General features: G+C 40.6%; 1 protein-coding gene across 3 annotated transcripts in view; it reads left to right on the top strand.

The window, feature by feature from the left end:
- Window positions 1–22,400, top strand: part of Zc3h12b (zinc finger CCCH-type containing 12B) — a 189,975-nt gene extending 167,575 nt beyond the window's left edge. For all 3 annotated transcript variants that reach the window (XM_085838112.1, XM_021153442.3, XM_085838111.1), the window contains 4 exons: window positions 11,986–12,125; window positions 14,162–14,396; window positions 14,990–15,096; window positions 16,272–22,400. In XM_085838112.1, the coding sequence (XP_085694238.1) occupies window positions 11,986–12,125; window positions 14,162–14,396; window positions 14,990–15,096; window positions 16,272–17,692 (1,903 nt within the window). In that variant the 3' untranslated portion in view covers window positions 17,693–22,400. The remainder of the gene's footprint in view (window positions 1–11,985; window positions 12,126–14,161; window positions 14,397–14,989; window positions 15,097–16,271) is intronic.
- Window positions 22,401–23,024: the final 624 nt, after the last annotated feature.

Here is a 23,024-nt window from a genome sequence, read left to right as displayed (position 1 = left end):
AGAGTTCCTTCCCACATCTCCTCCTCCTCCCCTCCAAATCCTTTGTCTTTCATGATAAAAGAATAGGCTTCTAAGAGATAACAAGCAACTCGGTGAAATAAAATATAATAAAATGAGGCAAAAACTATCTTATAGAAGTTGGATATAGCAATACAACAGGAGGAAAAGAGCCCCAAGAGTAGGCAATAGATTCAGAGAGACACTCATTCTCATAGTCAGGAGTCCCATAAAAATACTAAGCTAATGGCTATAAAATATATTCAAAGGACCTGGTGTAGACCCATGTAGGCCCTGTGCTTGCTGCTTCAGACTCTGTGAGCCCATAAGTGCCATGCTTAGTTGATTCAGAGGGCGAGACTCTCCTGGTGTCCTGCATCCCCTCAGACTCCTACAACCTTTCCTCCCTGTATTCCACAAGATTTCCTGAGCTCTAAAGTTAGGGATTGGATAGTGTCTTAGGGTTTTATTGCTGTGAGCAGACACCATGTCCAAGGCAAGTCTTTTTTTTTTTTTTTTTTTTTTTGATTTGTTAAACATATTTTTTTCTTTATTTTTATTTTTATTTTTTAAATTTTTAATATTTTTATTACATATTTTCCTCAATTACATTTCCAATGTTATCCCAAAAGTCCCCCATAGCACCCCCCACTTCCCTACCCACCCATTCCCATTCTTTTGGCCCTGGCATTCCCCTATATTGGGGCATATAAAGTTTGCAAGTCCAATGGGCCTCTCTTTCCAGTGATGGCCGACTAGGCCATCTTTAGATACATATGCAGCTAGAGACAAGAGCTCCGGGGTTCTGGTTAGTACATCATGTTGTTCCAACAATAGGGTTGCAGATCCCTTTAGCTCCTTGGGTACTTTCTCTAGCTTCTCCATTGGGAGCCCTGTGATACATCCAATAGCTGACTGTGAACATCCACTCCTGTGTTTGCTAGGCCCCGGCATCGTCTCACAAGAGACAGCTATATTTGGGTCCTTTCAGCAAAATCTTGCTAGTGTATGCAATGGTGTCAGCGTTTAGAAGCTGCTTATGGGATGGATCCCTGGATACGGCAGTCTCTAAATGGTCCATCCTTTCATCACAGCTATGAACTTTGTCTCTGTAACTCCTTCCCTGGGTGTTTTGTTCCCAATTCTAAGAAGGGGCACAGTGTCCACACTTTGGTCTTCATTCTTCTTGAGTTTCATGCGTTTAGCAAATTGTATCTTATATCTTGGGTATCCTAAGTTTTGGGCTAATATCCACTTATCAGTGAATACATATTGTGTGAGTTCTTTTGTGATTGTGTTACTTCACTCAAGATGATGCCCTCCAGGTCCATCCATTTGGCTAGGAATTTCATAAATTCATTCTTTTTAATAGCTGAGTAGTACTCCATTGTGTAAATGTACCATAATTTCTGTATCCATTCCTCTGTTGAGGGACATCTGGGTTCTTTCCAGCTTCTGGCTATTATAAATAGGGCTGCTATGAACATAGTGGAGCATGTGTCCTTTTTACCGGTTGGGACATCTTCTGGATATATGCCCAGGAGAGGTATTGCTGGATCCTCCGGTAGTACTATGTCCAATTTTCTGAGGAACCACCAGACTGATTTCCAGAGTGGTTGTACAAACTTGCAATCCCACCAACAATGGAGGAGTGTTCCTCTTTCTCCACATCCTCGCCAGCATCTGCTGTCACCTGAATTTTTGATCTTAGCCATTCTGACTGGTGTGAGGTGGAATCTCAGGGTTGTTTTGAGTTGCATTTCCCTGATGATTAAGGATGTTGAACATTTTTTCAGGTGCTTCTCTGCCATTCGGTATTCCTCAGGTGAGAATTCTTTGTTCAGTTCTGAGCCCCATTTTTTAATGGGGTTATTTGACTTTCTGGAGTCCACCTTCTTGAGTTCTTTATGTATATTGGATTTTAGTCCCTTATCTGATTTAGGATAGGTGAAGATCCTTTCCCAATCTGTTGGTGGTTTTTTTGTCTTATTGATGGTGTCTTTAGCCTTGCAGAAGCTTTGCAGTTTCATGAGGTCCCACTTGTCAATTCTCGATCTTACAGCACAAGCCATTACTGTTCTATTCAGGAATTTTTCCCCTGTGCCCATATCTTCAAGGCTTTTCCCCACTTTCTCCTCTATAAGTTTCAGTGTCTCTGGTTTTATGTGTAGTTCCTTGATCCACTTAGACTTGACCTTAGTACAAGGAGATAGGAATGGATCGATTCTCATTCTTCTAAACATATTTTTTAATTAAGTATTTTCTTCATTTACATTTCAAATGCTATCCCAAAAGTTTCCCCCCATACCTTTCCCCCCAAACTCCTGTACCCAGCCACTCCCACTTCTTGGCCCTGGCGTTCCCCTGTACAGGAACCAAAGCAAGTCTTTTAAGGACAGCATTTAATTGGGGCTGGCTTACAGATTCAGAGGTTCAGTCCATTATCTTCAAGACAGGAACATGGCAGCATTCAGGCAGGCATGGTGCAAGAGGAGCTGAGAGTTCTACATCTTCATCTGAAGGCTGCTAGTGGAAGCTGACTTCCAGGCAGTTAGGATGAGGGTCTTAAAGCCATTCCCACAGTGACACACCTACTTCAATAAAGCCATATCTCCTAATAGTGCCCCTCCTTGGATCAAGCATATACAAACCATTACAGATAGACTTCATTCTTAGACTCTGTCTCCACCTAATATCTGGCTGTAGGTCTCTGCAACTGTTCCCATCTGCTGCCAGAGGACATATCTCTGATAATGATTGTATAAGCACTGATCTATGAGTATAGCGGAATATAGTTAGAAATCATTTTATTGATTTTTTTTCTAAGTCTCTGGGCTATCTAGTCTCTGGTTCTTGGTTACTCACAAGCAATGTTTAGTAGGGGCTCCTTCTCATGGAGTGGGCCTTAAGTCAAATCAGACATTGATTGGCTACTCCCACAAGTTCTGTGCCACCATTGACCTAGCATATTTTGCAGGCAGGACAGATTGTAAATCAAAGGTTTTTGGCTGTGTTGGGATCCATGTATCACTTCTGGAAGCTTGCAGAGTGTCATCCTGCACCTAAAAGATTTAAATGTAAGGGTGAGAGCTCCATGTAGGCATCAGCTCAACGTCCCCATATTAAATTAGTTGTGTGGGTGCTGTCCTCAGCAGTGTTGCCCTGCTGCCAGTCTGTAAACACCAGCCCTTTTTCTTTGCATCAGCCTGGGTTGTTTGGGGATTTTCAAGAGACTCCTTTGGCCAACAACTCAGTTCCCTCCACTGGAAGCCTTGTCTGGCTATGAGTATACTCAGAGATGTGCAGTTGTGACTTCTTCTCTGTTACTAGGAGACCCCCTTAGGATCACCTTGATAGATTCCAGGAAGCTTCCACTCTACTAGGTTTCCACACCATGCCCCAAATGTCCTCCAATTCCAGCCATCTCTTCCCATATTCTCTCCCTCTACCCCACACTCCTCGCCTGATACCTTCTGCTTCCATCCCTATCTGCCCCAGTCTACCCATAAATTATATCCTATCTCTCCTTTCCAGGGAAAGCCATACTTTCCCCACTAGAGCCCAACTCTTAACTAACCTTACTGCTTCTACAGATTGTAGCTTGGTTGTCATTTAATCAACAGCTAACATCCACATGTAAGAGAATACATACTATCTTTGTCTTTTGTAGTCTGGGTTTCCTCACTTAGGATTATTTTCTTCTAGTTGTATCCATTCACCTGTAAATTTTGTGATGTCATTTTAACAGCTGAGTAATACTCCATTGTGTAAAAGTACCATACTTTACTTGTCCATTCTTCAGCTGAGAGACATCTAGGTTTCGTCTGGCTTCTGGCTACTATGAATAAGGCTACTGTGAACAGGTTGAGCAAGCATCCTTGTAGTATGAAGGAGTTCCATTGTTTTTATATAGCTAGATCTTGTTATATCAATTCCCAGTTTTCTGAGGAACCAACATATTGGTTTGCATAGTGGCTATAAAAGTTTGTAATCCTACCACCAAAGGAAGAGTGTTCTCATTGCTCTATATCCTCACCAGCATGGGCTGTCAATTCTATTACTGACCTTGGCCATTCTGGCAGGTGTAAGATGCAATTTCAAGGTAGTTTTGATTTTCTGGTGGCTAAGGATGTTGACTATTTCTTATTTATTTATTTATTTATTTACATCCCAAATGCTGTCCCCCTACCAGTATACCAGTCCCCTCTTGCAAAGTCCTTCCCATCCTGGGTATCCCCTGAAACTTGGCATATCAAGTCTCTACATGGCAAGGTACATCCTCTCTTATTGAGGCCAGACAATGCAGCCCTAGGCTACATATGTGCTGGTGTCCTTGGGCCAGCCCGTCTATGCTCTTTGGTGGTGGTTCTGTCTCTGGGAGCTCCCAGGAGCTCAGGTTAGTTGCCAGTTTGTGTTTTCTTTGTTGCTTCTATTTCCATTTTTATGACTTGAACAGTTTTATTCTTTCCTTCGATGATTTGTATTTTCTTGGCTTTCTCTAAGGGATTTATTCATTTTCTCCATTTTTGTTTGTTTTGCTTGATTTCTTTTTAAATTATTTCTTATTTATTATAACATAATATAAAATTATATTATTTTTATAATACAGTTATTTTACAAACACTACTTAAAATGTGATGAAGACTCACATATCATGTTACTATCAGAACCTTCTTGAGTTTTCTAGATAAACTGACCAGGTGGGCTATGTGTAGTATAATCAAGTTGAAAGCAAAGACCTTCTTCCTTTCCTGGTAAATACATTGTTCTGATAAGATGTTTAAGTGATCGAACTTCAGGATTTCTGTATGGGTGAGTTTTAGCTGCATGACTTTGTGCTCCCAGCCACCTGCCTAAGAGCTCTTTGGATTCATGAATCACACACACACACACACACACACACACACACACACACACACACACACATACACACATGTACACACATACAAACACACACGTGCACACATGTCAGTTAATTTTTGACATGCTGTGATTAGCTCAAAGACTGAGCACTCCACTTTGCCCTCCCTGGGGGTTTTTCTTTTAAATTGTAACAAAATTGTCTTTTAAGTTTTGTGAAGCTAGGACCACCATCAGGAGTGGGACCATCCACAGTGGTCTGAGCCCTCCCACATCTATCACTAATGAAGAAAATATCCTATAGGCTTGTCTGTAGCCAGTTCTTTTATTTATTTATATTTATTAGATATTTTCTTTATATACATTTCAAATGCATATCCCCTAAGTTCCCTATACCCTCTCTCCGCCCTGCACCCCTACCCACCCACTCCCTCTTCTTGGCCCTGGCATTCCCCTGTACTGGGGCATATAAAGTTTGCATGTCCAAGGGGCCTCTCTTTCCAGTGATGGCTGACTAGGGTCATCTTCTGCTACATATGCAGCTAGAGACACGAGCTCTGGGGGTACTGGTTACTTCATATCGTTGTTCCACCTATAGGGTAGCAGACCCATTCAACTCCTTGGGTGCTTTCTCTAGCTTCTCCTTTGGGGGCCCTGTGTTCCATCTTATAGATGACTGTAAGCATCCACTTCTGCATTTGCCAGGCACTGGCATAGCCTCATATGAGACAGCTATAACAGGGTCCCTTCAGCAAAATCTTTCTGGCATATGCAAGAGTGTCTGGGTTTGGTGCCTGATTATGGGATGGATTCCCGGGTGGGGTAGTCTCTGGATAGTCCATCCTTTCGTCTTAGCTCCAAACTTTGTCTCTGTAACTCCTTTCATGGGTAGTTTGTTCCCTATTCTAAGGAGGAATGAAGTATCCACCCATTGGTCTTCCCTCTTCTTGATTTTCTTGTGTTTTGCAAATTGTATATTGGGTGTTCTATGTTTCTGGGCTAATATGCACATAGCAGTGAATGCATATCTAATGACTTCTTTTGTGATTGGGTTACCTCACTAAGGATGATATCCACCAGATACATCCATTTGTCCAAGAATTTCATAAATCCATTGTTTTTAATAGCTGAGGAGTACTCCATTGTGTAAATGTACCACATTTTCTGTATCCATTCTTCTGTTGAGGGACATCTGGGTTCTTTCCAGCTTCTGGCTATTTTAAATAAGGCTACTATGAACATAGTGGAGCATGTGTTCTTATTACAAGTTGGAACATATTCTGGGTATATGCCCAGGAGGGTTATTGCTGGATCTTCCAGTAGTATTATGTCCAATTTTCTGAGGAACCTCCAGACTGACTTCCAGAGTGGTTGACAAGCTTGCAATCCCACCAGCAGTGGAGGAGTGTTCCTCTTTCTCCACATCCTCGCCAGCATCTGCTGTCACCTGAATTTTTGATCTTAGCCATTCTGACTGGTGTGAGGTGGAATCTCAGGGTTGTTTTGATTTACATTTCCCTGATGATTAAGGATGCTGAGCATTTTCTCAGGTGCTTCTCAGCCATTCGATATTCCTCAGTTGAGAATTCTTTGTTTAGCTCTGAACCCAATTTTTAGTGGGGTTATTTGAATTTCTGGAGTCCAGCTTCTTGAGCTCTTTGTATATATTGGATATTAGTCCCCTATCAGATTTAGGATTGGTAAAAATCCTTTCCCAATCTGTTGGTTGCCTTTTTTGTCTTATTGACGGTGTCTTTTACCTTACAGAAGCTTCGCAATTTTATGAGGTTCCATTTGTCAATTCTTGATCTTACAGCACAAGCCATTGCTATTCTGTTTAGGAATCTTTACCCCGTGCCCATATCTTTGAGGCTTTTCCCCACTTTCTCCTCTATTAATTTCAGTGTCTCTGGTCTTATGTGGAGGTCTATGATTCACTTAGACTTGAGCTTTGTACAAGGAGATAAGAATGGATCAATTCACATTCTTCTACATGATAACCGCCAGTTGTGCCAGCACTATTTGTTGAAAATGCTGTCTTTTTTCCACTGGATGGTTTTAGCTCCCTTGTCAAAGATCAAGTGACCATAGCTGTGTGGATTTATTTCTGGGTCTCCAATTCTATTCCATTGATCTACCTGTCTGTCACTGTACCAATACCATGCAGTTTTTATCACAATTGTTCTGCAGTACAGCTTTAGGTCAGGCATGGTGATTCCATAAGAGGTTCTTTTATTGTTGAGAAGAGTTTTTGTTATCCTAGGTTTTTTATTTTTCCAGATGAATTTTCAAATTGCCCTTTCTATCTCAGTGAAGAATTGAGTTGGAATTTTGATGGGGATTGCACTGAATCTGTAGATTGCTTTCGGCAGGATAGTCATTTTTACTATATTAATCCTGCCGATCCATGAGCATGGGAGATCTTTCCATCTTCTGAGATCTTCTTCAATTTCTTTCTTCAGAGACTTGAAGTTCTTATCATACAGATCTTTCACTTCCTTAGTTAGAGTCACGTCAAGGTATTTTATATTATTTGTGACTATTGTGAAGGGTGTTGTTTCCCTAATTTCTTTCTCAGCCTGTTTATCCTTTTAGTAGAGGAAGGCCACTGATTTGTTTGAGTTAATTTTATATCCAGCTACTGCACTGAAGCTGTTTATCAGGTTTAGGAGTTCTCTGGTGGAATTTTTGGGGTCACTTATATATACTATCACATCATCTGCAAATAGTGATATTTTGACTTCTTCCTTTCCAATTTGTATCTCCTTGATGTACTTTTGTTGTCGAATTGCTCTGGCTAGAACTTCAAGTACTATATTGAATAGGTAGGGAGAAAGTGGGCATCCTTGTCTAGACCCTGATTTTAGTGGGATTCCTTCTAGTTTCTCTCCATTTAGTTTGATGTTGGCTACTTGTTTGCTGTAGATTGCTTTTATTATGTTTAGGTATGGGCCTTGAATTTCTGATCTTTCCAAAACTTTTATCTTTAAAGTTTTCTTTATCTTTAAAGATTTCTTTCAAGGATTTATACATTTCTTCTTTTTATCAGATATTTTATTTATTTATATTTCAAATGTTATCCCCTTCCCATCCCTCCCCCAGAAACACCCTATCCCATCCACCCTCCTCCTGCATCTATGAGGGTGCTGCCCCACCCACCCACTCCCGCCTCCCACCCTCCTATTACCCTACACTAGGGCATCAAACCTTCATGGAACCAGGGACCTCTCCTCCCATTGATGCCCAAAAGGCCATCCTCTGCTACATATGCAGCTGCAGCCATGGGTACTCCTTGTTTGGTGGTTTAGACCCTAGGAGATCTGGGGGTTCTGGTTGGTTCATATTGTTGTTCATCATATGGGGTTGCAAACCCCTTCTGCTCCTTCAGTCCTTTCTCTAACTCCTCCATTGGGGACCCTGTGATTATTTCAATGATTGGCTGTGAGCATCCACCTCTGTATTTGTCAGGCTCTGGCAGAGGAGACAGCTATATCAGGATCCTGTCAGCATTCTCTTGTTGGCATCCACAATAGTGTCTGGGTTTGGTGACTGTATATGGGATGGATCTCCAGGTGGGACAGTCTCTGGATGGCCTTTCCTTCAGTCTCTGCTCTGCACTTTGTATACATTTCCTCTTTTAGACCTCTATTTATCTTTGTGTGGTTGTTGTTCAGGTCTTTGTTCTGTGCTTTGGCTATGTTGGAATTATTCAGGGCCTCCTCAGTAAGATGGCTAAGCTCAATAGTGGAGACACTATATTTCCCTGACTGTTATAGAGTTTTATTCTTTTTTAAATCACTTTACATCCTAATCGCAACTCCCCTTCTGGTGCCCCCTTCACCCAGTCCCTACCACCATCTCTCCCTCCCTTCTCTGAGAGTGTGGATCTCCCCCACCCCAGTATCCCCCAACCCTGGAATTATGTCTCTGTAGGGCAAGACACATCCTCTCCCACTGGAACCAGACAAGCAGCACAGTTTGGGGAACATATTCCACAGACAGGCAGCAGCTTTAGTGATAGTGCCTGCTCCAGTTTTTAAGGGACCCACATGAAGACCAAACTGCACATCTGCTACATAGGTGTAGGGACCCTAGGTCTAGCACATGTATGCTGTTTGATAGGTGGTTCTATCTCTGAGAGCTGCCAAATGTCCAGGTTAGTTGACTCTGTTGGTCTTCCTGTGGAGTTCCTATCACCGTAGGGGCCCTCAATCTTCCCCCCCCCAACTCTTCCTTAAGAGTCCCCAAACTCTGTCCACTGTTTGGACATGGGTCTCTGCATCTGTTTCAGCCAGCTCCTGGGGGGGGGGGTGGAGCCTCTCAGAGGACAATTATGCTAGGCACCTGTCCCCCACCTCTGGCATCTGCGTATTTCCATTCATTCTCTTGGCCCTCTGGCCCTCTCTCCTATTTCTTCCCACATTTCCCTGCCAGTTCCCTATCAAGCCCATCAGATGTATAGCTTACATTATTGATTTTTGGTCATGTTTTGTCACAGCAGTGTAAACTCTAACTAGCAGGTTGTTCTATCTGGTTCTTATCAAATTGACATAGCTAGAGTCGTTTTGCAAGAGGAAACTTCAATTGAGAAAATGTTCCCATCGGATTGACCTTGAGCAAGCCTTTGGCATTATTTTTTTAATCAATGATTGATTGAGGTGGATAAGCCCAAGTTGGTCAGTGACATCTCTGGGCTGGTGGTTCTGAGTGCTGAGCAAATAAGCCATGAAGAGAAGGTTAGTAAGCAGAATTCCTTCATAGCCTCAGCTTCAGTTTCTGCCTCCAAGTTCCTACCTTGAGTTTCTCCCCTAAATCCCTTAGATGATGGACTTGACAAACTGTGAGCTGAAGAAATGCCTTTCCACCCGAGTTGCTTTGAATAATAGTGGTTTATTTCAATAATAGGAATTCTACTATTACATTGTCATCTGGAAATAAGCTAAACAGAAAAATCTGTGAATTAAATGACAATAATCAAACAGAACTAACATATTTATAGAATATTCTGTTCAAGTACCAAAGAATCCATATGCATCACAGCAATCCCATGAAACTTCCTCCAACACAAGACAAAATCTACAAATATGGAGAATGTAAAATTATATCCAGCGTGGTTATCTGATTATAACCTGAGTAAAGCTAAATAGAAGCTAAATAGAAAGTACATGAATTCACAGAAACTAAACATCACAATACTAAATGAAAATAGAATCAAGGATGAAATAAATAAAGTTTAAAAGTCAAGTACAACAAAATATATGTAACCTAATGAAGGGAGTTCTCAGAGGAAAGTTTATATCCATGAGTGCCACCATGAAAAAAAATTGAGAGACTGCAAATTGATGCATGATGCATCTGAAGGCCCTGTAAAATCAAGAACAATAACACCCACAAACCCACATGAAACTGGAAAGGTTCTATAGAATTTCTGTACCAAAAGGAATGGCAAAATCAAAACAAAACATAAAACAGTCAATTAACTGATTCCTGATGATACTCTGCTATACTCATAGATTTTTGCCTAGCCCAGTAGTCATCAGAGAGGCTTCATTCAGCAACTGATGGAAATAGATGCAGAGGTTCACAGCCAAACATTAGGCACAGCTCAGGGAATCCTGCTGAAGAGGATAAGGAAGGAATGTAGAATCCAGAGAGGTCAAGGAACCACACAAAAACCCACAGAATCAACTAACCTGGGCTCTTAGGGGCTCACAGAAACTGAGCTGCCAACCAGGGAGTCTGCATGGGTCTGACCTAGGCCCTCTGCACATATATTACAGTTGTATGGCTTGATCTTCATGTGGGACTAATAACAGTGGAAGTAGGGGCTGCCTCTGACTCTTTCGCCTCTCTCTCATCTATCACTGCCTTTGTGTCTCTCTAGTTCCACCTCTCTTCAAAGTGCACTTACCACACCCTTTTTTCTCTTTCCCATCTCTCCATCATATACTTGTTTATAGTAGTGGTGCCTACCTCATGAGGAAGGGCAGGGGGCCTGGCTGGCTTCTACCCTCCATCTCCTGGAATGAAATATATATATACCTCTTGGAATGCATACTATATTATATACACACGAGAGGAGGGCATCATCAGATCCCATTACAGATGGTTGTGAGCCACCATGTGGTTGCTGGGATTTGAACTCAGGACCTCTGGAGGAACAGTCAGTGCTCTTAACCACTGAGCCATCTCTTCAGCCCCTTCTGGATTTTTTTCTTTTAATTACACAATGTTTATGGAAATAGATTTTTTTCCTCTTATTGCATCATGTTCTGATTATAAAAGAAATGCTTGACTTGGGAGGAAATTTTAGACATTGAAGAAGAGTATATTTATTTTGTAATTTTCACTGTCGTTTTAAGCTTAATATATGTGTTTAATGACTGGGAGTGTGTCACAGAAGAGGAGGCTCCTCTAACAATGCAGAGTGCTGTGCATAAGTGTGTGCGTTCGTGCATATGTGTTTAAACTTCACATCACCTATGTTCCATATAGACTTTTTTCAGTCCTTTGAAAAGCACCCTTCTTTTCCAGTCCCTTGTGGATACTCAAATCTTCGAGTAAAGGTGGCCACAGAAATAGAAAGGAGAAAATGAAACTAATAGTAGTTGTCATGTCTGCTGTAAGTTGTGAGTTGTTATTAATCACCTTTGCCATTAGGTGAAGTTTATAAAAATACAACAATAAAATAAAAAGAATACAGTTTTCTCTTTTAAAAAGTATTTTTTGGCATAGAGGTATGATTTAATACTAGCAAGCTTGTGATGGTCCTGGTTTTTCATGTGTGTGTGTATGTGTGTGTATACATGTATGTACACATATGTGTATATATGTTTGGCATCATCAAAAATGTTAGTCAGGAATTATGTTAGTACTCTATCATCTCCATACTTGGGAGGATGAGGCAAGAGGATCACTCCAAGCTGGAAGCCAGGCTCTAGAGAGTGAGTTTCAAGCCAGCCTAAGCTATAAAGAGCAATCCTCTCTCTCTCTCAAAAAAAAAAAAAAAGTTTGAGAAAAGAAATAAAAATGCCTGTCATTAATCCCAGCACTGAGAAAGCCACTGGCAAAGTGTTTCCTTTTGCTATTATTAACCTTTCTGTCTCTTGCTCTCTAATGTTTATGAAGCCATGGGAATAAAGAAGAATTCTCCTGCAGGGGAATACAACTTGCTGTGGATTGGTTTCTAGACAAAGGCCATAAAGATATCACGGTATTTGTACCAGCATGGAGAAAGGAGCAATCCCGCCCCGATGCACCAATTACAGGTATTATTTTAAATTAAAATAAAAAAAAAAAACTTTTCCTCGAGAGTCAAAGAGAAAAAGCTAGTTTGGAGAGAAGCAGATGGTCCCAACTTAGATAATTGCTTTTCTAAGTTAAGTATGCTTAAAATGTCTTTTATAAAAATGGTCCATATGAAACCATCCTTGTTTTGTGGTATGTGATAGTTAAATAAAATTTACATTTGGAAAACTACAAATCATATAGTTGGGAAAAAAGAATGTTATTCTTATGGAAATTTGCACACACCTGAAATCCCAGCACTCAATAGACTTAGGCAAAATGATAGCGAGTTTGAGGCTAACCTGCTGTACATAGTGAGTAACAAGGCAGACTGTTTGATCATAGATTTTTAGACAGGGAACAAATAGGGTTATAAACATAACTGATTTTTTCAAGAAATTAAAGGTTACATGATATGCAGGCAGTCTTATTTTATATCAGAGAAACAACTATGGAGTTTTCAAGGTAGGGATAGCAGAGGAGAAAAAAATTCAAAGACAGGAAAAGCCAGTTAGTGTCTGAGACAAAGAAGTGTCAGAGCCTAGGGTCGACCCCAGTTCGTAAAGCTCCACAAAAATGTTTTCATTTTTTTCTTTGTTTGTTTGTTTGTTTGTTTGTTTGTTTTTTGAGACAGGGTTTCTCTGTATAACCCTTACTGTCCTGGAACTCACTCTGTAGACCAGGCTGGCCTCTTTTCGCATAAGAAAAAAAAAAGAGAGAATAACAATAAATGTACAGTAATACACTTCATTGGATTATGTTTGACTTTATATAGTGCAATTCTAAAATGAAGACTTCAATATTCCTTTCTGGAAGAAAGAACTCATGAAAATAAAGATGCCTAATCACAAGACTGGTGCTGTGTGCCTCATGCTGGCAGCTCAGTCATTGCATTTCCAGTACACATAAGATGTGCTCTGTATAGCACTGAAGAACACAGAGATCTCAGTCTCCTGATTACCACCATCTCATTCCTGACAGAACTACTCAGAAAGTACAGGGAGTGGGTGTTTAAGGTCTGTGTTGAGCTGTCTGTGTCTGCAGTGCAGGCCCAAGCTCCAGAGTGAGAGTAAATCTCAGAAAGTACTGTTCAGTCCCAGTAAGCAAGTTTTCTGTCCTAAACAGTTGGGTCCAAAATAGTCAGCAAGATGGCTCAGCAGGTAAAGGCACTTGCTGCCAAGTCTGATAACCTGATTTTAATCCTTGAAAACCAAATGGAGGAAAGAGAACTAACTCCCACAAATTGCCCTCTGATCTCTTCACACACACACACACACACACACACACACACACACACAGACACACACACACTGCACAGCTACTTAAATGCTATAGCTTGTTGTCCCACCTCAGTTTTGTCTTTCTTTCAGATAAAGGTAAAAAACAAAGTCTTCATGAGTGATGACTTACCCTCCCTACAGATACAGCCTTTGCTATTTCTGAACTTAAAAAGTCAAGAAGCTAGGCTAGGGATATGGATCAGGGGTAGAATACTTGCCTACTATGCTCTTGAGTTTGGGTTTCAACCCCCACACCACAGAGGAAAAAAAAACTCTGATGCTTCAGACAAAAGGCAAAACAAGTATCAAGAATGCTAGACTAAGCTGAGTGTGTTGGCACACAACCTGCTCTCCCAGCTCTTGGGCCATTGACATGGAAAAATCTGAAGTCTCAGGCTAGCCTGTGCTGCATAGAAAGACTGCCTTAAACAATGTTATACCAAGTGTTAGTCCTTACTCTTTGTGATTTTTTTTTTTAATTAAATGTGTTGGAATCTAGGGTTGTCTTTTGGTTTTGTTACTCGTTTTACTGAAAGAAAAACTAAAGTGTGAAAGAGAAGATGGCTTATCTAAGGTCACAATTCTATTTATTATCACAGCCAGGAAAGTAGCACACTTGTTCTCCAAGTAAAAAGAAATCATTTATCTAGTACTAACTCTTGTTTTGGTAATATGGGGAAAACACAGTTAATTTCCAAAGATGATTTCTACTATGTGGCATAAACATATTTTGATAGATCAAGATATTCTACGTAAACTGGAGAAGGAAAAGATTCTCGTCTTCACACCATCGCGAAGGGTCCAAGGCAGAAGGGTGGTCTGCTATGATGATCGATTCATAGTCAAATTGGCTTTCGATTCTGATGGCATCATTGTATCCAACGATAACTACCGAGACCTTCAAGTTGAAAAGCCAGAATGGAAGAAGTTTATAGAGGAACGGTTGCTGATGTATTCTTTTGTGAATGATAAGTGAGTTTCTTTCTAAACAGCTGTGTATAAACTACTAGTAGTAATGCATTACATCTCAATAAACATATCTTAGACACTGTATACCATGAATTGTGCTGGTTTGCTCTAAAAATAAAAGACTGAATAGGAAGCAGGACTCACCATCAAGGGGCTCAAAGATATGAGAAGAAAGGTAGAGAGAGGGTAGAGAGAAGATAATGACGGGATGTTAGACGTTACTTTGTCTTTTGAAATGAATTTTGTAGAATAAAGAGGGCTGCTGGGTATGACATGCGAAAGGAACACTATGAATAAATCTATAAAGGTATGAAAGTGGCTACTGTACTAGGAGAAACCAACATTCATTCCAGTGTGACTGCTGCAGATAGTCCATAAAAAAAAAAAAAAGGATGCTCAAGGAAATAATCCTTTCTATGTGATCAATTAGAAACAAAGGGAAAAAATACTGTTTTAACAGAAGATAGATGGAATCTGGAAAGCACAATTAGAATGTTATGACTACAGCACGGGAAAGAAGAAGGAAGGCCTGAACTATTAGAAACCATGGTGGGGACAGAAAGAAAGACATTCACCTCTTGTTCGCTTGCTTTCAGATTTATGCCGCCAGATGATCCTCTTGGACGCCATGGTCCGAGCCTTGAGAATTTCTTAAGAAAGAGACCTGTGGTTCCTGAGCATAAGAAGCAACCATGTCCTTATGGTGAGCACTTCTCCATAGAAGTTTTCTACTAAGGAAAGTACACAGATTCTTTGAATAGTTTTCCTTTTCGGATTTCTCTTTCTAGTGAGAAATCTTGGTGTATCCACTTTCTGTGAGTGAAAATTTGTGTTCTTATGTACTCTCACTTAGGTACACAAAGAACCATCCTAGAAACTGCACAAGGAAAGGGGAACTAGAATTGAAGGTGGGAAATAGTTGTCACTTGTTAACATACCAAGTTGTCACTTGTTAGATGCCTAAGTCCTGAGTGATGTTGCTGGGAGTAAGGACATGCAGAAACTATATAGCCTATGGAAATAGGAGGGACAGTTTCCAAGGGTTTACCCCAAGGGTTGACCCCAAACAAGATCATATTTCTTAGGCAGGTGACTATGACTTCTGTCAACTAACTCTATCATTTTCCTTCTGATTTGTACTTCAGTCGCCTCCACTTTATTTCATTTGTATATTTAAACTATAGCTTTCTTAAGTATTATTGTGCTCATACCAAACCCCCCTACTACCAAGTTTGTGAGCCTAACAATGCAACATGAGTTGCTTGGTATGACACTGTTTTGGATGTTTGAGTTTGTTGAATAATCACTTGTTGAGGGCTGTGGTTTTGTTTTGGTTTGCTTTTTTTTTTTTTTTCCTCAATTCATGTGTGTTGTCTCATTTCATCGTTACAATAATCCTGTAATATAGACATGGTTATGAAACTAGTTTACCAGAGGAAAATGAGCCTCAGGAAATAGTCATTTGTCCAGGTTACACAGTGAAGGACATAGCTGGAATCAAAACTTAGCTCTCACTGGCTTCCAAATTTGTGCTCCTTGCACTGGATCATTCTGCTTTCTGTTCCTCTAGGCTGTCTCAGCATACAGATTATGCCTAAGAAAAGTTGTCTACTAGAAAAATAAGACTAGTCCACAGCTCAGCTCTTAGCTCTTACACTGCAGTTTCCTCCGAAGTGTTCCACTTAACTTCCTCTCCCTTCACAGTATGTGATGACTTCTTGGTGTTTGTCTCTCATCTTTGTGGAGGGTTAATTTTCTGCTTTAACCCCAAACAGTATAACTCTAACCTGAGAGGTCAGATTGTTAGGACAGTTTCTGGCACAGAGGGTTACGCCACTATGAAAGAAAGAGTCTTACTCCAAGGCATTATTTTTTCAGGGAAAAAATGTACCTACGGCCACAAGTGCAAATACTATCATCCAGAGCGGGCCAACCAACCCCAGCGTTCGGTGGCTGATGAGCTCCGCATCAGTGCCAAACTGTCCACAGTGAAAATAATGAGTGAAGACACCCTGGCCAAATGTGGCACAGGGATGTCTACTGCTAAAGGTGAGATAACCTCAGAGATCAAACGTGTGGCCTCCAAACGCCAATCAGATCCCAGCATCCGGTCTGTGGCTGTAGAGCCTGAGGAGTGGCTGTCCATTGCCCGTAAACCTGAGGCCAGTTCTGTCCCTTCACTTGTGACCGCTTTAAGTGTCCCTACAATCCCTCCCCCCAAAAGCCATGCAGTGGGTGCACTCAACACCCGTTCAGCCAGCAGCCCAGTGCCAGGGTCCTCCCATTTTCCCCATCAAAAGGCCTCTTTGGAACACATGGTCAGCATGCAATATCCACCTATCCTGGTTACCAACAGCCATGGCACCCCTATTAACTATACTGAGCAATATCCAAAGTTTGAGACCATGGGGGACCATGACTACTATTCAGTGTTAAGTGACTTCTCCAAACTGAGCATCAACAACATGCATAATCATGAATATTATATGGCTGAGGCAAACCAGGGGGTGTATGTTCGGAATCCCGGCCTATGTACTGATAGTCACATGAGCCATACCAGGAATGACAACTATTCCTCTTACAACAACCTATACTTGGCTGTAGCTGATGCCCATCCTGAAGGCACTTTGAAGCTGCACCGCTCAGCATCTCATAACCATCTTCAGCCTTTTTCCCATGGTTACCATGAAGCCTTAGCGAGAGTTCAAAGTTATGGTTCCGAAGATTCCAAGCAAGCACCCCACAAGCAGTCAGTCCCTCACTTAGCTGTGCATACTCAGAATCCAGCAACTGGAGCACACTCTAGCTGTCCTGGAGACTACACCATGCCTCCCAATATCCATCCTGTGGGACCCTCCCAGCCAGGCCGGGCTCTGGTGATGACACGAATGGACAGCATTTCTGACTCCCGCCTCTATGACAGCAACCCCATGAGGCAAAGGCGGCCTCCTCTGTGCAGAGAACAGCATGCTAGCTGGGACCCATTGCCTTGTACAGCCGACTCCTATGGATACCACTCCTATCCCTTAGGGAACAGTCTCATGCAACCGTGTTATGAACCAGTCATGGTAAGGAGCATGCCTGAAAAAATGGAGCAGCTTTGGAGGAATCCCTGGGTTGGAATGTGCAATGATTCTAGGGAGCACATGATACCAGAGCATCAATATCAGACATACAAGAACCTCTGCAACATCTTCCCTTCTAACATTGTTCTTGCAGTGATGGAGAAGAATCCCCACACAGCAGACGCTCAACAACTGGCAGCCTTGATTGTTGCCAAGCTTAGAGCTGCACGTTGACATGATATAGGACTTATTCCTTTACAGAAATATGAATACTATTAATACATTGATACTATAATTCTAGTAAGTAATAATTTGTGTTGTGCGTTTAAAATTACAGAGTATTCCTATCTTTTAAGTACATAACAACTCTGTGAGGTAGAGCTCAGCAACATTTGATTTTATAGAGAAGGAAACAAAGATTGATGCTACCAAATGACAGTCAAGACATACACCTAAGTTCTCTGGCCCAATGGCCCAATGGCCTTTTCCACTAAAGTGTGGAGATAATGAAGGACAAAACCCAGGAGGCCTAAGTGCACAAGAAACCCCAAGGGAACTCATTACCATTATTTTCTTTCCATTTTCTTTTTTTAGTTTTTTGAGACAGGGTCTCACCTTGTAACTCTGGCTTTCATGAAACTTGCTATGTCAACCTGAACTCAGAGAGCCACCTTTCTCTGCCTGCAGAGTGCTGGAATTGAAGGTGTATGCCACCACAGCCAGCTACCAGTATTTTTTTCAGTTACACATTCCATATTATAAAGTATGGATCATCTGTCCAGTTTAGAAAGCAAATACATGAGGATAAGATTGTATTGTGAATTAACTTTTAAGGGTTTTTCTTGTTGTTGTTGTTATTGTTGGTTTCTTGAGACAGGGTTTCTCTGTGTAGCCCTGGCTGTCCTGGAACTCACTCTGTAGACCAGGCTGGCCTTGAACTCAGAAATCCACCTGCCTCTGCCTCCCAAGTGCTGGGATTAAAGGTGTGCGCCACCACTGCCCAGCTAAGGTTTTTGTTTTAGTTTTTTAAAATAGAAATCTTTAAAATCAAAAATAACATGATTTTATTGCATGGGTATCTGATCATTCAATATCTTTAACCAGTATAGGGTTACATTGAGGCTTCTAGAGAAATAGATGAACCTTCCTCTTAGCAATTCTACTGCATGTATGAATTTACATATTTGGTTTCAGATGTCTTTGTCTCTCTGGTATCAACTTTTCTATAGTGACAAGATGGGAAGTTCTATACAGTCTATAGTTTACATCTGTATAGATCACACATACAACTTGATTTTGTCACATTTTTATAGTTTCAATTCGATTCAAAAGTGAAATCACGTGTCGACATTTAAATTTTGCTTTCGTAAAGACCAGAGTAAAGCAGCTGTATTTCTTCTACATATTTTACTTGACCACATTTATTAACCATTCTTAGCTTTCGGAAAGTCTTTTCACCTTAGCAAATTAGGGGTCAGGCTGAAGCCTTCTATAGAGGAACTAGTCTATGAGCTCATGTTCAACACTTAGTATATATATATCAAACACAAGTGCTAAAGAGCTGGACCAGGACCAAGGGACTTACATAGCAGAATCGACTTCCCTTATCCTGGGAGGGATGGCATTAAGTGATAGCTACAGAGTTGGAAATTCTGACAAATTCAACATTACAGGACAACGTGTAGTGAAAGAGAGTGCAGAGGCATACAAGCCACTGTCTCTAGTTGTCCACCATTTGAGCAATAAGATCGGTAATCAATAGAGCAGAATGTCTTTAGGAAACCAAACCAGGGTATTTTCTAGGTGGCAAAAGCAGTTTCCAAAGGGGAAGTGTTCTGCTATGCACTTCAAATCCATGCAAAGAGGGTGCACTAGATTAGCTCATACTGAAAGGCATTATTAAATGGGCCAGGCAGCACCATTTGCACAATTTGAATCTTATTCTAGGTAGAATCATTTGTAGCTACGTGCCTCTAGAAGGGGCATTTATTGTTTTTTGGGTTTTGTTTGTTTTTTGGTTTTTTTAAGATGCATTAAATGAGCCCTCCTTTCTGAATTCACTGTATATTTCAACATTTTGAACCATGACCAGCTCCCAATTTCTGAGGCTGGAACTTACTAACTTCTACAGTCCTTTTTCATGAGAGTTGAGAAGGCCTGGCCTTGGCCTTTTGTTTCTTCATGAGAAGGTATAATACTGCCTATAAATGTTTCTTACTGTGAAACACTCTGACTGTGAGGCTGTAGTCAGGGTTGTTTCTGGTGGTTTGATAATGGCTTCCATGCTGCTTTCCAGCTTTCTCTCTCTGTGAAAGTTGATGAATAGTACATCTTAATCAGTATTCACTTAGCCACGATTTTACATCTGTCTCTTCCTACCCTCTAATAGTTCCATTCCCCAGTATACTGATAAAGTGTAACAATATTTTCTATCAAGTGGGCCCAGCAAACTTGACAGTTGCCTCTGCAGTGCTTGTTGTCTCACACAAGCACCTCTTCATACCTTGAACTTCTTGGACCTTCTAAATCTTCCCCTTGACTAGATCAGGGTATTTGACAATCTCAGAGTATTCCGATGCCTTCGTACAATTAGTTCATCTTCCTACCAATGACACTGCAGTGTCCATTGGCTTCCCAATTTGCGGGGAAAGCCCAAGATTCGTCTTGTCAGCTGCAATTCATCTGGAATATGTTCATGTTTAAAATTAAAAAAAAAAAATAGCAAGCTCCTCCCAGTCAGGGGAATTTTTTTAAAGATAGCATATGGATTTTTTACTTTCTAAGAAAGGATTGCCTTTGTTCTCTCCTTGTAAAATGTGGATGAACCAAAGCAGCTAAGAGCAATGCCTCAAATAACCAGAAATGACCTTTCGTTGATACAAATTGTATCTCTTTTTCTCCTGATTGTATAGAAACAAGTATACAAAACTCATCTTAAACTATGTTTAGTACTTAATTTTCACCATATTTGTGGCACTGTGTGTCACAGGAAAGTAGCCCAGGGGTGATGAGGGAGCTTTTATTTCCAAAGGGCAGTAGTAGTTTATAGACAAATACAGTTTTCAAGGCCTCTTTATTGTTAGATGCACAACTATTGTGTGTACAATCTGCAACATTGTGATTCTCTTTAGCCTATTAAATTTAATATGTCCTTGTAAAAGGGATTTTTATAAAGTGTCAATAGTAATACACCATATGTAAGAATCCTTAAGGAGCTGTACAAATATGAATGCATAAATCCAACTTGGTTCTTACATAAGAGAAACATTTTTTATATCAAGATCTGCATACTTCTTGACTTTTCCATTTTGTCTATAATTATAAAATAGCAAATAAAGAAGAGCATTGAGACCTCGGTAGCAGCCTTCTAGGGGCTAAATGTGTCGTCCTTCAGGAAACTTACCTCCAAGTACCCAGCAGGGGTTAAGGCACAGTGTTCTGTGTGGTCTTCAAGAAGCAGCGGACTCTGTAAGAGGTGCTTTGTCATTTGAATTCCTTCACTGATTTTTCTGACCTCATAGCAAATCTGTGCCTGTCCAGGCCTTAGACTTTGTATTTTCTGATTTTTGTTTTCTTGTTGTGACCTTATTATTGTTGTTGTTTTCATTTCCACCTAAAGGAGAAATGTGACTCTGGCAGGGCATGGTCAATCCAGAGCACCTTTTCTATAAGACAGCTCAAAGAAAGAGGAGCCTTTTCAAAGGTAACACGGAACTATTGAACTCACTTAAGGTACCAGGTATGGAAGGGAGCATGACAGATGCTGTATGGAAATGGTCTGTAAAACTTTTCTTCTAATCAGTGAAGCATATGGCATGATTTTTCTCTCCCTTTCTTATTCTCTCAAACCCTTTCTAGTTTCTAAGAGACTACTTCTCCACAATCCCCCACCCCTTTTTTTTTTAATCTCGGAATATATGACCTTTATAAAACAATTCAATCATTAATATCTATTAATATTTGTTACAGTTTCCCTCTAACGTGGAACAGTTCGTTGTGAAGAGGCTCTCAGTTAACATTCTATCTGTGCTCTAAGTGTGTGAGTTTGTACAAGTGCCCTTTTGGAGGGCCAACAATTCCAATAGAGTTTGTTTTGCTCTGTAAATCAGGTTTGGATTTTCACAGGGAAAGTAATGCCAAGCTGTCCAAAGAGCCCCGCTCAGGTCTCCTCCTAACCCTTTTCTTCCACCTCCTCATATGCTTCTCTTCAGGTACGAAACTGAGGAGTGCATAATGTGCAACCAAAATGGCACTAGTGTTAGTTTCCCTTTGAAAGCAATGTATTTCTAGAACTTGCTTGTCTAAAGTAGTCAATGCCTCTGTGAAGACTCAGCATATTTGATATCTATTGTATTATAGCTAGCTATACACATAGGCAGATTGACTATTTTTTAGTCCTGGTTTGTGTATCATTGAGCTATAGTAATTTGTTTTATCCATTTGTGGGATTAAACAGTATTGTTTAATGGTTGTAAACTTTTTATAAAACCACTTTGGGTTCCTTGTTTGACCCAAACATAATGTAAGTCTCAATGACAAAATACACAGAGCCAACCTGAGGTGAGTGAAAATATAACCCTTCCCCAGTTTTGTCCACCTCTATAATGCATGTGCAATGCTTTATACAATATTCTCACTCGCATGAATGGACTTATGACTTCATGAGGTTTTTATTTGTTTCACCTATAATTGTGATGAAAATGCTGTGTTGTTGACAACAATGAACTGTAAACCCATTTATTGCATAAACTTTGTCTACTAATCACTGATGGCTCTTTCTTTAAGAACATCAGCAACAAGTAATTGTACACACAGACATGCACATTCCAATTCGTTCCTGAAATACTAAGCATATGTCCTTTGGAGTTACCTTGTTAAATAAACAGTGGGGAAAAAGATCCCCAGCCCCCCTCTCAGAGTTCACCTGAACTTTACCAAAGTCTTCTAATTTTTGTGCGTTCCCTTGTGGTTTTATGGATCAAATTCAAAGTCTTACAAATGCTAGGTAAGCGTTCTACCACTGAAGTATATCTTCAACCCTTAGCTTTTTGATGAGGAAAAGCCATGCTATGTACTCTAGACTGGCCTTGAACATCACACTGCGTGCACACATACACACACACACACACACACACAATCTGTATACAGCCATGACCTCTCAGTTCTGATTTTGCCTTCCAAGTGCTGGGACTATAGGTGTGCTTGGAAAATTCACTTGGTTTTCTTTCCTTTTGAGGTAAGGTTTGTATATAGCCACCAGTCACATATATAAAATATGGTGTTTCAGAAAAACAGTTCATCCCCTAAATATTTATTGAGGACCAGTCATGTATCAGGCACTGTTCCACATTCTTAGGTGATAGCACCCAGTGTGGGATTCCAATGTTGTTTTTTTTTTCCCCAGAAAACATTGTGTGTGTGTGTGTGTATGTATGTATATAAAGTATATGTGTATATGGTGCATGTATGTGTGAGAGTATGCACCCACCTGTGTGTGCACATGTCGGGGCCAGGAAACCTCAAGGGTTTTCCATTATTGCTCTTCACCTTATTGCCTTGAGACAAG

The sequence above is a fragment of the Mus caroli genome, unplaced genomic scaffold, assembly GCF_978045245.1.
Source record: "Mus caroli unplaced genomic scaffold, Mus_caroli_1 scaffold_5, whole genome shotgun sequence".
Classification (NCBI taxonomy): Eukaryota; Metazoa; Chordata; class Mammalia; order Rodentia; family Muridae; genus Mus; species Mus caroli.
This window is presented reverse-complemented; position numbering and strand designations above follow the sequence as displayed.